Source organism: Lolium rigidum, chromosome 6, assembly GCF_022539505.1.
Source record: "Lolium rigidum isolate FL_2022 chromosome 6, APGP_CSIRO_Lrig_0.1, whole genome shotgun sequence".
Lineage (NCBI taxonomy): Eukaryota > Viridiplantae > Streptophyta > Magnoliopsida > Poales > Poaceae > Lolium > Lolium rigidum.
Window position 1 is genome coordinate 123,158,979 of NC_061513.1, and position 14,576 is coordinate 123,173,554.

The 14,576-nt window shown below is 50.8% G+C and overlaps 1 protein-coding gene across 1 annotated transcript; it reads right to left on the reverse strand.

Moving 5' to 3' along the window:
• Positions 1-725: 725 nt before the first annotated feature.
• LOC124663227 lies at positions 726-1,262 on the reverse strand. Its single transcript, XM_047200952.1, has one exon. It carries the CDS (start codon positions 1,260-1,262, stop codon positions 726-728), a length of 537 nt encoding a protein of 178 aa, XP_047056908.1.
• Between the last annotated feature and the right edge of the window lie 13,314 nt (positions 1,263-14,576).

Below are 14,576 nucleotides of genomic sequence, written 5' to 3' on the forward strand. Positions count from 1 at the left end.
CGAGAGTACGAATCACCATTGTCGAGGACGTAGCAGCCGGGACAAAAACTGCGAGGATAATCCTCCTCGCGGCAACAACGACAAAAGATCCAAAATCGATCTGGCGAAGCAAGATCCGAAGACCCATACCTAAAAAATTGTGATTGTTCAACACCACCATTGACGCCGGGAAGAAGATCTCGTCGCTGAACGAAAGTCCGAAGATCACTTATTGCATACGATACCATCTTCATTGAGGGGAAACCAACAAGAAGGCGGCTACCAAAATTCTAACATAATCTAATGAAAACAATACTTTTATTCAAAACTCCACGCATAGATCGGGTTCCCCACTCCTCCTGACGCCGGCGAAGCCGACCGGAGGAGGGGGAACCAATCTATGGAGAAGGATGAACTGGAGGCGGCTAGGGTTAGGGTGGCGGCTGAGAGGAGAGACCAAACGGTATGGATGCTTTTAATACAACCACTGAACGTGTTGAGTGACAAACAACCAACTCCAATATAATAGTATGAAAGATCCTTTGATTTGTGACGAATGCTAGATGTGAATGTTTTGTACAGATCTTGACTGAATACGAAGTTAGTTCTCAATCAACTGAGAAATAGTCACACACCCAAGGAAAAACTCTCTATCTTTTTTGCCTGTTTTGCAACCGCCAGCAATATTCGATGCATTAGCTAGAATAGAGATGAAAATCTAACGACTGCCTTAGTAACTCAAGCTGCTAGGCCAGATGCGACCACCAGTTCTGCGAAGCGAGCACGGTGCACGGCGTCACGGCGCCACGCGCTCCGTCCATCCTCGCCTTGCACCACATCCACGTCGGCCTGTCGTCGTCTCCTTGGAGGATTCTCACCTGGAGCTCGAGCTCCACGGCGCCGGCTCTTTCCGCCGCCGCGATGCGGCTACGCAGGTGCTCGGGCAGGCGGCCAGCACCGTCGTCCCAGTCCCACGAAAGCTTGAAGGGCACCTCCCGCGCCCCTTTCCACGGCACGCAGAAGTCGGGCGTCCGGCCTGACGCTAGGGTGAAGCCGCCGTAGGCCACAACGGCCTCTCCGTGGTGGTAGCACCGCCCCGTAGCGCGGCGGTTGCTGGCGTGCAGGACGGCGTCGAAGGCGCGAGGGATGATGGACGACGCGAACGGAGCCTCCGTCGTGGTGATGTTGCCTGGGATCGTCGTGAGGTGGACGGAGAACTGGGGTGGCAGGTCGTAGGCGAAGTAATAGCAGAGGGTGGACATGGTCCAGATCAAGGTGGTCATTCCGCACACCTCGGTGATGATGTACCTAGGCCAGTTGAGCACCGGCCGTTTGAAGAAGTATTTGGCGTCGCCCCGAAAGACGGGAAGAGTACTACGTCGACGTCGAGGCATCATGGCAGGCTACGGGATTTTCTCTTTTAGCAAATTGAAGCACAGAGGATGGAACGCGATCAGAGGAGATTTGGCCGGTAGGAAACGAGCTCTTACTAGATCAATATAAATTGCTTATCTAGGGCACTACAACAATAAGATCGATAGGTATTTTGTGGTTTAAAAAGACCGAGAGGTATTTCTGTTGAGGTGGTACCTGAATACGTGATTCTAAGGGTTCTCTTATCTCAACAAATCTCACGGTGTATATACGTACCGTTTACGTGGTGGTTGGCGCAAATAACCTGATGGTGTTTTTTTTTTCCTTCACCTGTAGAACGTTTGTTAATGAATCCACCTGATAATAAAAATATAAAAGTCGGCCTCAGCAACAAGAAGATGACAAAGCCTGGATGATGCACACGACCAACACACCGAATATCTCGAACAAAATCCGTGTGGAAGGGAAAGGATTTCGTTGAGTTACCGGCCAAGATTGTTGGATATATTAGCAATTTTCCGCATGATATAATTAAAACAGAAAATAAATAAAACACGACTAGAAAAGGGATAACCAAACTAGTCATGGCATCTAAGAGGGAAAACGATAAAAAACAATTCTAGACAAGATAACATACATGACATCGGAAGAAGACCTGTTCGCGTTGCCGGTGTTGTCGCCCATGTCGTTGTAGAGGCTGCTGATGTCGGGGAAGAAGTCGTCGTCGGAGAAGAAGAACTCGTCCGCGTCCGTGATGTGGTCAGTAGTCGCACAGAAAGGCTCCGCGAAAACCTTATCGTCGCTCTCCCGTACATGATCTCAAGCGTCGGGGCTTCGGAGGCCTACTGTCCCGACTCGCGGTGCACGCCGCAAGACGGGATGGGGAAGACCTTGATCGGCGCGAAGTTCTGGAACTTGGGAGGCTGTAGTGTTTCGTGTGTGCTTCTAGAGTGGAGCGACCTCGCTTTATATACAAAAAAGTGGAGGCAAACAGGCTGCGGTGGGAGATGAAATGAAGGGATGGAAGACGAACTAAACAGGCAGCGCTATTCATTGTCCACTAAGTAAAAACGTTTCAGATTTGTGTGTGCAACCGTTCATTCAAATTCCATTCCTGCATGACAAAAAGGAAGAGAAGCCCTCAGCTCGAGGCATTCCCGCAAATCGCGGCGAGGCAAGTGAGCGGGGGAGTTCTCTTCTCATGCTTGTACACCAAGTGGTGCATCCCCTCTTATAAGGAGGTCCAACTCTCTCCAAACTAGCAAGGTAGAACTAAACTTATGTCCCACCCCTTGCCATGCAAATGGGCCAATTAAATCTTTGGGATTTTCAGGAATTGTGGCCTAAATTTGATGGGTTGGGCCTATATTAGCCAAAATTCCAACACAGATTTCATTGCAACCCTAGATCGATGTGTTCAGATGGGTCTGATGACATGATTAGAAAATCCATCCGCTGATCACCTTCCTCCCCAGCCGTCTCTTTCATCTGCGACCCTCTGATCTAAACCAAGGCCAGTATAATCTGACGCCGCTCTCCCCTTCTCCGCCTCGTCTTTTTTGTACTGGATATCGAATTTTGCTCATAATGTTAGCAGCGACGACTGTTTGTTTCTTACAGATCAGATCAAGCCCTGACACAGCATGGCTGACAAAAAAGCCGACGATCCAGAACCGATTGACGTGATCCTCCTCAACCCCCGGGAAGAAGTTGTGATGAGAGCCTGCGGTGCAATCGCTGGTGTACTCTTGGCAGTGATGTTAGTGGCTGCGATCCTCGCCCTCACGTCCACGCCCACAACGGAAGATGCCGTGTTCACCATGGGCCTCGTCTCCTTCTCGGGGCTGAACGCGACGGTTGGCCCCACGGTTTCCTCAGCGTTCACGCTCAAGCTGCACGTCGAGAACCCCTGCATCATTCAACCGTGGTGCTCCAATGGCGGCGAGGTGGTCGTCTCCTACTCGGGCGTCGCCCTCGCATGGGGCCATGTGCCGGCCTTCTGCGTGCGGAGGGGCTCGGCGTCGGAGTTTACACTGCTACCGTGGGGTTGGGAGGTTGGCCTGACGGAGGATTTGCGGCGACGTATCTTATCAGAATGGCGCACGGGCACAGCTCAGGTCTCGGTAGAGGTGAGGTTGTTTAGCCCTGATAGTTGGACGCAGACAGAGGTGCGCGGTGGTCAAACCTTTCTCCGATTCCAGCCTTTTAGCATTAGCTAACAGCTCGGTATGTATAACTGCAAAAAATTCCATTACTCAAACCTCCGTACAGAATTTATTTACTTGTCACTCCCTCCATTCACTAACATAAAATATTTTAAATTTTAGTAGATTTCTCTAGTTTCGTATGTATCTACTCTACTTTTAGTATGCATGTTCACTTACTATGGTGTATCTAGTTTACTTTGAAGTGTCTAAAACATCTAAGTAGAAGTTGTTCCGTTGTGCACCGAAGTTTTGCCCAACAGTGATGTGAAATATGACTATGTATGTTATAAAGTTACCTACTGTTGTGCACCGGAGTTGCCTATCGTTCAAAGTATTGAAGGTCGCTCCGTCGTGCACCGGAGTTGCCTATGTTGGTGGAGAGACCTAGGCTGCATGATCGGCAACGTTTGTTGCTGCCCCTTCAGGATCGATCTTTTTGAACTGGATCATGGGCCCGAAAAGCAACCTCGAGCTTCTTGTGTCCCTCTTTCAAATACATCATCAGCCCTTCACTGTTGTTGTGAATCTGCATGCCAATATTGTTGCGAAGTTGTTTGTACTTGTTGTGAAGTTGCCAAATGCTGTTGTGAAATTGTCTAGTGTCGTTGCGAATTTAGTTTCTTCATAGCGCAACAAAGTTGCTTGGTCGCACACCGACTTTACTTTGTCATGCACCAAAGTTTCTTGACAAAAATATCATCGAAATATATGAAAGTGTGACCTAGTTTTGCAGAGCTCACCGCGAGGATTTCATAAATGAAAATGCTTCGTAATATCAACGCTCGATTGTAAAGTTGTAAGTTTTTAAATTTTGCCAAATCAAAATTAATTGCAAACATGCACAAATTTAAAGTTTTTCATAACTGGAGCCACATGGGCTGACTTCATCTTATTCCTTCTTTAATCACGTCGGGGACCAACTATTCTTTTTTCCTGCCTTTTATGGCAATGCGCCGGACCATGCCAACAACCGCCCACAGCTAGTACAGAACATGCCTTCACATATGGTTGAAATGGCTCGTAGTACACGATGAACCTTACCGTTGCTATGCAAGGGTAAGGGTGGGCGACGCGTCTCTACAGCGCACACGGTTTTGTAGAATCGTGTGCGATGGGGTAAAGTTTCGCAAACGATTGTGGTCGATCAACCGTCTGCGAATACGAGGGCCTTCGCAAATAACTTCTCTTCGCTCATTGTCTATGTTTTGTATGATCGCGAACGTCTTTCATTTTTTGGTCGCATCTGTTCATCTCCTTTCACACACGGCACTTTATCTTTCCTCCTATGTTAATTAAAACATTGTAAACGTCTTTTTGTCTGAAACTAACTAGTCGTACCTGAACAATGATACTAGCAGATGTATGCCCAGCTGAATATTAATGGAAACACAATACCAAATATCAATTATATTCAAGTGCACATATGATACATCATTGTACGTATACATTTGCGACATAGCTTCATGTGGTAGCTCTACAAACGAGAAAGCAAAAGAAGAGAATATGTAGATTTTCTTGGTTAATTAAGTCTTTGTCTCCGTGACGGTGGTGAGATATTTCTCCATTTTGTGGGGAGTGATGTCATCTGGATATGCCTGATCCCATTTTACAAGGTAAGGTTCTACCAAATGGGTCCTGATGGGCCACTCAGCAAAGCACACGACATGTGAGAGGGAACTGTGTGTGATATTTGCAAATGATTTTCATGTTGTAGAATGTGTGTTCTATTATAACATATGATTTAGTTCTTAGTAACCATGTGCAATGTGATACCATATGTATATATTTACGTTCGCACAAATATCACCAACCACTATAATTTGACAAACAAAGTGTCCAGGTAGCATTAACTAGAAAAACGAAATTGTTGCTAGTTATATTTGTTAACAATTTGCAAATATAAGCACACAGTACTTGTAGTTATTTCACAATACTCCAATTCACAAATTAAGATCAACACTGACGACCAATTCGCATCATAACACATTAACCCATGAACATCTCATAGAGGGGTTATAACTAGACGAACGATATTGTTTTTCAATGTTGAACTCGAATATGCAGATTGTTTTCTCCTGCAGTTCAAAGACCTTAACAACATCCCCAACCAGTGCTTAAGATGCACATATCCATAGTCTTGTCTACCTTCATACAAACATATTTCTCTATCTCGATGAAGTGAGGGCACCATGTGTCCACTGGCAATCCAAATATGAAAGTCCAAGAGGTACCTCCTTGTGTAGTTCACAAAGAAGTACTGAAATAGAAATAAATCCACAGATATGTAGTTAATTACTAGTTGTTTTATCTACATTATCAATAGGAAATTCCAAGTTCCATTAAACATGATTTTCTACAACTACTTACCATATTGCTTTTGCCAACGATGACATTTGACTTTGTCATCTGGCAAACACAAAAAGGAATCTAAGGAACACCTTCATGCAAGCGCCTCCTAAGTCGATTGAATTGTGACATAGTTATCTCTAGGTAATCGGCATATACGAAGTGACATTCAAATGTTTTTTTATTTAATATAAGGGCCTACATATAATATACATAACCATGAAGAATTTGTGTTAATTATAACGTACACACAAGTCCACATCATGTTTAATCAAACCTCAAGGATAAACTTTGATTCATTTTGGTTGTCGCACCCTGCGTTGAACAAGATGCTCTTCATCATCATCATCACTACCACCGGTAATATCAATGACAGCCGGTGTGCACCATTCCTACGTTATCAGAAGCGAACAATGAAAATCCGACATCTGAAAAAAATGAAAACCTACTAAATTAGAGGAAGAGTGAAAATAAGAAAACCCTAATAAATCGGCTAAGCTTTGCTAGGGGAGATAATACATCTAAAATCGGTACAACTACTGCAGATTCGAGTGAGATCTAGCTTCATCTACAACTGAATATAAATAATCCCCTCAAATGAATCCGATAAATATTGGAGGCTATTTCGTGTGAAAGATGATCTAATACTAGCAGAAAATGGAGCATTAGTAACTAACCTTGTGCGTTGTAGATATGGAGTCAAGGATGCCACTTTTTCAGTTCATCGCTCGTCGACTTGAGAAGAGAAGATGAGGAGAGTGAAAAGAGGAGATATGGTTTGCACTTTCATCAGCCACCCACAAGTACTTAAGGAACTTATGTGTGCTAAAAAAGTGCTTATTAATAATTAGTTAGTCCCCGAAATTACTTAAGTGCTGGTAGAAAATTATAACACCCTTGTCATCCAATATGTTTGAATATTGTTTTTGAATCAATTTAGACAAAAATATGAGGGAACACTTTACACACGGCAAAGTAAAAAATACATTTGAGATAGCCATACGAAAATTCACATAAGTAAATCGTAGCTAATTATATACACATGATTTATATATAATTACCTCGTATGCGAACTTCCAGATATACCGTGACAATTCTTCCAATCCGAACTATTTGCAAAACATCACACACGCTTCTCATATGTTTGCGTGTGCTATATTTTCGTGATACGGGTAGGCTAAGCCTGAGCAGATAGTCGGCTTTTTAGGGGCTCAACATTGTACCGTATAGCTGTTATTAGGGACATTTAAAGGTCCGATCTATACTAGTGCATGCGCTAGCAAGACCTGCCCATGAGAATTTTCCTGCCTCTCATAGACAACTTCGCACCGTGCCAGTTCTCCGAACTTTCAATATGTTTCTTCACTGCAAACTCAAAATTGGAGTCTCTCGATTTTTCTAGCCCTAGCAGAATCCCCAAAGAAGTGAGAGGAAAGGACCCAACAGAATGGTTGACAAAGTCACTCTTTTTTGTTCAACACTTCAACGTATTATTAACCCTATCGTGAAGATCCTGCTTTTGTGGAAATAATTTTAAACCCGATAACACATCAACGACCTTATCAGATCGCCCCTAAAAAAACCTTATCAGAGCGACCGTCTCCTTTGAAATTAGTTGCTTTGGTGGTGGCTGACTATTGCTAAATATGAATCACTAACATGTAAATCCCACATATAATAAGGCTTATGTGTCAATGACTGAAAATCACATAGGTTTGAGTCCCATAAACCAGCCAATCCATACCCGATTATTACATGGTTTGAGAACAAATAATGTGCATCCTTACATATTGCGGTTGTTGTGAAGTGTATAAGTCAATTGCGCTAACCCTTTAGTTCATCATTTTGTACTTTTGATTGCGTTGGATAGTGCATGAAGATCGATATGGGATCAGAACCCAAATTAAGTTTGAGTCCTGGATTTCACAATTTATTCTCTTTATCCACGTATAGGCTTCTTTAGTCATACGCGTGTTTTTCCTTCTTCTATTCACATGCTGACCTTTTCTTCTCTTGTCACACGTGAGCATGGGTGTTGTGAAGTGTGTGAGTTTTTGCATGGCTAGTGCATCAATTCAATAGCATTTACACTTGGCAAATACCAGGCGTCTCCTGGGGGATTTTAATTCCCGCCCCGTGCTGACATGTGTCTTTTTTGCTCCATGTAGCAAAAAAAACCGTTTTTTCTTGCTTTAGTGTAGCAAAAGTGGTTTGCTCACGAAAGAAAAGAAAAGGATTGAGCTCGATGAAGACCTCACCAAAACCTCGTTGGAGACGTCGTACCAAAACAGATTGTGCTACTGTGGCAAAAACCAACATCGTCGAAACATCCATGGAAACTTCGCCGGAGAACTCACCGGAGAACTCGCCGGAGACTTCACCGGAGACCTCGTAGCCAAAAAAAAGTAGCTACTGCAGCAAAACCGACCTCGTCGGAGATCGGGTTGCACGTTAATATGCTCGCCCGATACCTTGTAGCAAAAGTTTTGTGACATTGTAGCATTTTGAGACAAAAAATAGCGAACATAATATAGGTATGTAGCAAAACATTGGTGGCGGCAGAAAAATCCAGAAAATGTGATCCCGATTGGTAGCTGAGCGGAGCACCATTTGTAGCAGTCTGACAAACGTTGGTAGAAAAGCTGAAAAACACTTGCAGCATCGTTGTCTCGCTGGTAGCATCGTCGACCCGTCTGGTAGCAGCGGCGAGCACACCTGGTAGCCACCCTCACCGCCATTGGTAGCAACGTTGCGTGACAATTGCAGCATCGCTGCCTAGTAGTTGCCCGAGGTGGACAAGCTCAACGCTGACCGCGACATCGTCTTCTCAAACCTGTCGAGGATTCTTCACCGAAATAAGGGCTGGATTGTGATATCTCCCTTGAAGGAGAGGAGAACCAGAGCGCCGAGCTGGCCCCGGCGGAGCCAAGCAACGAAAGACCTCGTCAGAGGAACCTGCACCGGCTGCACCGTGAGGATACCTCGTCGGCATTGCTATTCTTGTTGTAGCCCTTTTGATGGGCGGGGCTACCGAGTCGGTGCACGTCTTGCAGCCCCGCACTATCATGCTCATCGTCGATGTGGCCTTCTGCATCGCGCCAGGCTATTGGGAGGCGCGGGACCTACCGGCTGAGGGGAGGTAACACCGGCGGCTGACGAGGACCATGGAATCCAGCCGGAGGGAGGCAGGCGACATGTGGCCGTCTACGGAAATCAGGGGAGGTGAGAGAAATAAGATGAGGTACAGAGCAGCTGGAGGAGAGGATGAGGCTAACTGGCAGATTTTCGAGGGGTTGATCGCTTCGATCAAATGACGCGTGAGCAGGAGCCCATGAGACATGTAGCCCTCGGGGAAGTGGGTCGTTTTTCTGAACCCTTTCCATCAATTCGAACTTTTGGTTGCGTTGGTCGGTACCTGATGCTTGACAGCTACATCATCATGTCATGAAAACTCAATCCATGCAACTATATTTCACTTTCAAAATACATAAGGAAAACGTTTTAACTTTTAACTAGGGAGACAAGAAAACACATTGTTTACTAGTAGAAATTAATTCATCCAGGACGGGGCAATATCTGAGGCCCAATTCTGCAAAACAAATGCCGTGCATGGAGCTACCTCCGGTCCACCCGTCGTCACCATGCACCGCATCCAGATCGGCCTGGCCGACCCGTCGTCTCCGCGAAATAGCCTCACGTCGACCTCGAACTCCACAGAGCCGGCACGCTGCTCCTCCGCCATCCGATCTCTGAGCAGCCTAGGCAACTTGACACCGTCGTGGGCCCATGCCACCACCGTCACCTCTCGCGCATCCATGGCACCCACGCAGAAGCGCGGCGTGCGGCCCCACGCGACGGTGAGGCCGGCGTACAGCACAGCCGCCTCGCCTTGGCGGTAGCATCTGTCCTTGTAGCGCCTGTTGATGGCGTGCAGCGTAATGTTGAAGGCCGCACTGGAGATGGCAGCGGCCGGACCCGCCGTGTGGGGAGTCTCGGGAATCCTGGCCTCGGCGACCTGAACGGAAAATTTGGGAGGCAAGCCGTTCGTGCGGAAGTTCAAGCATGCGAAAGGTATCCAGAAAGTGCAGAGGTGTATCAATATCACAAGTGCTGCCTTATCTAGATCCTCACGAAGCGAATACAGATTTCGATCCTTCATAGCGCGCACCATGATGCTGTGTAAGGCTTCACGGTGATGGCCTATGTTCTTTTCGAAGCGCCGCTTGTCGATTTCTGTATAAATATAGAGCTCACCTGATATCTCTCTCTCTCTTCGTTTTATCTCGTTTAAAACGAATATCCACTTTTCTTTGAAAGCCTGAAAGGTCCAGCAACGGCTGGCTTTCGGATTTGATTAGCAGATAGAATAATCACCGAATCACTCATGGTTTGAAAACCAATAATATGCAGTGTTACATGTTGTGGCATCCTCATGTCATCAAAACTCAAACCATGTAACCCTGATTTCACTTCCACAACACATAACAAAAACGTTTTAACTAGGGAAACAAGAAAAAAACATTGTTACTAGACATTAATTAATTCAAGACGGGGCAATATCGCGAATGAGGCGGTGGATAAGTGGTCGGGTACTCGGGTCTGGCAATGGAAGCCCTCAACTGCCAGGCTCGCATCCCGCGGGGACATTTTGTGGTGTCGCGCCGGGTTTGATTAGGGCACGTACAATGGGGTAATGTCAGCCTTTCCTTACGTTTGCCACGTCCGATTTTTGTTTAGTTAGAGAAGAGAGAATGAAGGAAGAGAAGGTTGTCTTTCCTTAGCGAAGCCATGATCTCTTCATATGCGCCTTCGTCCGTCTACACGTGTTCGATTAGGCCCCCGTAGAGGAAAACGACTCTACATCTAACCGATTGCATGTAGTATTGCGTACGTTCTCTAGCTCCCAGATCCTGGTTCCGTGTATAAATATAGGACGAGATGGAGGAGCCGAGATCGGTCCGCTGGCGGCGACGGGCGTGCCTAGGCCAGTGACAATTAAGCAGCTAGCCAGCTAGGCCCTCGACCCTTCTAAGAGCATCTCCAGTCGCGTCCCCCAAACCGTCCCCCAAACCGCGCTGGATCGAGCGTTTGGGGGACGTGTTTTGTTCGTGCCGCGTTTGGGGGACGTCGCTCCCCAGCCGCGTCCCCCAAACGCCGCCCCCAAATAAATATTTGTGCACGAAAATAAAGGTTTTCATTCAATTTTGATTATATATTACAAAGTTTGAATGAAAACGGCTAGATTTCATCTAAACCTAGACTACCGACCGCCGGCGGCGCGTTCGACGGCCCCGCCCGTCGTCGCCTCCCCTACGCCGCAGCTCCTCCCGCGCGCGCCTCCTCTCCTTGCGTTCGGCGGTGGCCGGACGGTGCCGCTCCCGCCGCGCGTCCTCCGCCGTCCCTCGGCTGCGCCGCTCGGAGGGAGAGCTCGATGGCGCGACGAATATGCGCCTCTTCGAGGGCACGGGCGTCGTCCCGGAGCTTCTTCTCCGACTCGAAGGACTCGACGAGGGCGCGTTGTCGATCGGCCGTCTCGTCCGGGTGCGGCCCGTCGTCGTCGGACCACTCGAACTCGTCGTCGTCGTCGTCCTCCACCTCGGTCTCCTCCGCCTCGGCCTCCTCCTCCTCCATTGGCGCCTCCTCCTCCTCCACATCTGTTGGCGCCTCCATCATCGCCGCCGCAAACGCGTCGGCCGCCGCCAACTGCTCCGCCCGCCTCCCCCATAGCGCCGTAAGCGCCGCCTCCCGCCGGCCGACGCTCCTCCGCCGTCGCCCTGGCTGTCGGAGCTCGATCGACTCACGCCGCCGGCGCTCGATCGAGTCACGCCGTTCACGCAGCGGCGCCGCCGCTCATCGCGCCGGCGCCGGCGCTCGTCGGCCCATCGCCGCTCCATCTCCTCCCGTGCACGGCGCCGTCGCGCCTCTTGTCCCGTCGAGGCGTCGAACGCCGCAACGGTGTCGCACTCGCTCGCTCTGCCACGCCGCTTCCGCCGCGGCCTCCTCGGCTGCGGAGGCGAGGCGCGAGAACGCCGCTAGATCCGCCGCCCGCCGCGCCTCACGCGCGCCGGCGGGCCTCCTCCTCGAGTGCCTCCTCGAGTGCCGCACGCCGCCGCCGGCTCGTCAATGGAGGAGACGGCGGTGGAGGGAAGTGGCCATCGCCGGGGCGGTTCGCCATTGCCACTGGTGATGGAGGAGACGGCTGTGGAGCGACGAGGGCTGTGTTTGTTGCCGGCGGGGTGCGGTGGCTACCATTGATGAGCCGGGAGACCTTTTATGGACGCCGGCGTCGGGAAGAAAGCGCGGGAACAGACGAGAAGAGGCGAGAAGATCGCGCGGGAACGGGCGGTGGCGTGCGAACGCCGGCGACGCGTGGAGGCTGCGCAGCACCGACGAGACGTCTCGCCTGCCCCTCCGTCGCCATTAAGGCAAAGATGCCGCCGCGCGCGAATAACTTCCGTCGCGAGGTAGGCGACGGTTAGGTTAGAATTAACCGTGCCGGCCGACGCGTCGCCCCGCGCCTCCTCGCCTCTCATTTCGTTGTGTCCGGCGTCCCCGGAGCGTCCCCTGTGGGACGGGGACGGGCTCGGGGCACCGGACACCGTATCGGGCCGCGCCGGACAAAAAAGGGCTTTGGGGGACGCGGCTGGAACGCTTTTTTTGTCCGGCGCGCCCCAAATCCCTTTGGGGGACGCGACTGGAGATGCTCTAAGTTAGCCAGACCAGGAACCGCCGGCGTGAAGCCCGCGTAGGTAGGAACCGCAGGGTCACGTCAGCGCAGAAGACGGCGAGTGTAGCCAGAAGCACTAGAAGCCTATCCTGTCCAGCTTTCATCGTGTGTTGCAGGTCATCTAAAGCAGATCGGATCGATGAGTCGACGAAACCCTATAGTCGTTTCCTTCGTCAGTCAGACCTACAACGTTCAACCTGGTAAAAATTCAAGTCCGAGCAGTACACCTATGCACTGGACCGCAATTGGGAGCAACCTCTATGTTTTTTCGAAAGATCCAGCAAATGCTGGCATTCATTGATAAGCAGAGGGAAATCCTACACACATGTCGCCCGAACGAAAGTACATCCGGAAACGAGCAGAAAAGAGAAAGAAAAGAAAAAAGAGACTGGTGACGATCGAGCCACCCTCGTGGCACTAATTCGTCACCGTGCAACGCAAAACCACGGTCCTGCCTCATAGAGCCATGGTCGCCAAGCTTCCGAGGCCGCCGCCTCGGCTTACAACCGCCTTCCGGGGCCGCCGCCCCGGCATCCTCCGCTCAGACCACGAAGCCACCCCACGGTCAGCTGCAAGCCCGTCGCACCACGATGGTTGAGAAGCTCCAAGGCGACGCCTTCAAGAAGGTAACGGCGTTTCCGTCGCCGCCGCCCGCTCCAAAGGAGCTTAGGTTTTCACCCGGAGAAACACAAGCCACCCGCACCGGTAGAGGATCGCAACTCCCAAACGACGCATTCAAGAAGGAGAACGACACCCTAGGGCGCCGCCGCCGTCGGCACCTAAGTGCGAGGTTTTCACCTGGAGCGCGATTTCGACCGCCAAGCCCAAGGGCCTAGGCTAAGGATCGAGCAGCAGAACACGCAGCGTGGCTCCATCGGCGACCACCAATCCTGACCACATGCCGCAGTAGTCGCGCAGCACGACCACCTATCCGGGGGCGCCGCCCCGGCTACCTCGCTGCCGTGCAGCAGCTGTAGCGCCTCACACTGCTGCCACCCGCACAACACCACCAAGCCAACAATTCTGGGGCCGCCGCCCCAGCTTCCTCGCAGCCAGAGGCATGCCGGGCCAAGGAGAGGCACCCCGCGCCCCTAACCTGCGCCGCACAGCCTTGGGGCCTTGCTCGAGCCGTGCTGCTGCGGAGAAACCTCCAGCCACGGCACCGAGTCGCAGCCCCAAGTGGATCGACGACGCCATCGGCCATCCATGCCGAACATCGCCACGCCGGACTCCATCCTCGCCAGCAAGACGAGAGCTCGGGCCTGCCCAAGCACAGATCGGGACCGCTGAGACCCGGATCTGGCCTTGCAGCCGAGCTCGAGCCTGTGCCCCCGTGCCCATGGCGCCCTCCGTGTCGCAGACGCCGCCCCGACGCCCAAAACGCCAGATCTACTGCGGCAGAAGGCCGGCCGAGCACCGCCCGAGACGCTGCCCAAGCAGCCACAACGGTCGTCGAATCCGTGCCGAAGAAACCCGGGGCCGCCGCCCCGGCGACCTAGCTCCACCGCGAGCAGCACGCCGACCAGGGCGTCGCACCGCCGCCGTCGAAGACCCCCGCGCGCGAGGGATGGAGACCCGCCGCCGCCGGCTACCACACGGCCTTTGGCCGGCGGCTACGCCCGGCGGCGGCGAGGGGGCGTGGAGTGGAAGGAGAGTGGGGTGTGGGCGTGGCTTTGGTTCGCCCGGGCCGCTCCCCTGGGAGCGACGCGGACGCCCGTAGTCCTCTCCCTCCAGCAACCTCTATGTGGATAGCGTTCCCTGCTGGACGGCTCCAGCGGAAGGCTGGATCAGATTAAACATCGATCGACGGCTCCTTCAAGAGGGAACACAGAGGTGGTGCTGAGGTGGTGCTGGTATGATTGCCCCGCGACCTGACAGATATGTTGTATGCTGGCTCCCTGTAACTCCATCTAGAACTGCTCCGAGGCCAAGCTAAGGGTAAA

What these genes read in the sequence shown, in the direction of transcription:
- LOC124663227 (XM_047200952.1), bottom strand. Translation starts at nt 1,262, where the DNA reads ATGACCACCTTGATCTGGACCATGTCCACCCTCTGCTATTACTTCGCC.